Here is a 1,707-nt window from a genome sequence, read left to right as displayed (position 1 = left end):
GATCATTATTTTATTTATTTTATTATGTGTGTATAGAGTGTATAGAGAGAGGATATAAAAAAGAGTATTTGCAGATAAACAACTCAAAAATAACAAGAAAGAGAAATAATCACACCAATCAAGAGAACACAGCGAGAGGAGAAGGAATACATGAGTATAAACAACAGATAATCAGACACGGTCAGACATAGTGTGAAAATGAAAAATAAAGGGATAAATAGAACGGGTATAAAGAGTGTACACAGAATATATAAAAAGGGGAGATGTTTTAAATTTCATAATTTGAGAGGTATTACACTCTCTATAGAGTATAAGAGAGAACAAATAAAAATAAAATAATAAAAAAGAGAGTTAGTCTATGATTACAACGGGCAACAGAAAGTTAGTCTGCAACTACAACGGGCATAGACCAATACAACGGGGCAGACTAATTACAACGGGAAATAGAAAGTTAGTCTGCAACTACAACGGGCATAGACCAATACAACGGGCTAGACTAATTACAACGGGAAATAGAAAGTTAGTCTATGATTACAACGGGGCAGACCAATACAACGGGCTAGACTAATTACAACGGGAAATAGAAAGTTAGTCTACAATTACAACAGAGACAGACCAATACAACGGGGCAGACTAATTACAACGGGAAATAGAAATTTAGTCTATGATTACAACAGAGACAGACTAATACAACGGGAATAATAAAAAATCATCATTATTTAATTTTATTTATTATACTCTATAGAGAGTATAGAGAGAGAACAAAAAGAGAGTATTTCAAAGTAGACAACTCAAAAATAACAAGAAAGGGAAATAATCACACTAATCAAGAGAATAGAGCGAGAGGAAGGGTAGATATGTGAGCATAAATCAGAAATAACAAATATAACCCGAATAGTGTGAGAATGGAAAACAAAGGGACATACATGGCAGACAGGAAGAGTATAGACAGAGTATAGAAAGACAGGAGATATTACAACTTTCATATTTCTAAGGTGTATTACACTCTCTATACACACACACAGAGAACAAAAATAAATAAAAATAAAAAGAATAAGAAAATAAAGAGAGTATAAAGGGAGTATAAAGCGAGTTAGTCTATGAATACAACAGAGACAGGGAAATTAGTCTACAGTTACAACGGCTATAGACCAATACAACAGGAAATAGAAAGTTAGTCTACGAATACAACGGGTATAGACCAATACAACGGGCTAGACTAATTACAACGGGAAATAGAAATTTAGTCTACAGTTACAACGGGAATAGACCAATACAACGGGCTAGACTAATACAACGGGAATCCGAGAATTAGTCTACAGTTACAACGGGCATAGACCAATACAACGGGACAGACTAATTACAACGTAAATATACTAATTAGTCTATAAATACAACGTAAACAGACCAATACAACGGAATCAGGAAAAAATGATCATTATTTAATTTTATTATACTCTATAGAGAGTATAGAGAGAGAAAGCAAAAAGAATATTTCAGATAAGCAACTCAAAAACAACAAGAAAGGGAAATGATCACATAAAAAGAGAGAACAGAGCGAGAAGAAGGGGAGTATGTGAGCATAATCAATACATATCAGACATGGTCAAATATAGTGTGATACGAAAGAATAAAAGGATATACATGGCAGGTATAAAGAGTGTACACAGAGTATAGAAAGAGAGGAGGAATTGTAATTTAGTAATT

General features: G+C 33.3%; 2 protein-coding genes across 2 annotated transcripts; one reads left to right on the top strand and one right to left on the bottom strand.

Annotated features, from left to right (window-relative positions):
- Window positions 1-346: 346 nt before the first annotated feature.
- NEPG_02559 (uncharacterized protein) lies at window positions 347-711 on the top strand. The gene has a single exon (XM_013204932.1). It carries the CDS (start codon window positions 359-361, stop codon window positions 566-568), a length of 210 nt encoding a protein of 69 aa, XP_013060386.1. The 5' UTR covers window positions 347-358; the 3' UTR covers window positions 569-711.
- Window positions 712-791: 80 nt separating this feature from the next.
- On the bottom strand, window positions 792-1,012 carry NEPG_02558 (uncharacterized protein; the record flags this gene model as incomplete). The annotated part of the gene is made up of 1 exon (XM_013204931.1): window positions 792-1,012. Exon 1 carries the CDS (start codon window positions 984-986, stop codon window positions 792-794), a length of 195 nt encoding a protein of 64 aa, XP_013060385.1. The 5' UTR covers window positions 987-1,012.
- Window positions 1,013-1,707: the final 695 nt, after the last annotated feature.

The sequence above is a fragment of the Nematocida parisii genome (genome assembly GCF_000250985.1).
Source record: "Nematocida parisii ERTm1 unplaced genomic scaffold supercont1.9, whole genome shotgun sequence".
Taxonomy (NCBI): Eukaryota; Fungi; Microsporidia; genus Nematocida; species Nematocida parisii.
Note: the sequence above shows the minus strand (reverse complement) of the source record. Positions and strands in the feature narration are given on the sequence as shown.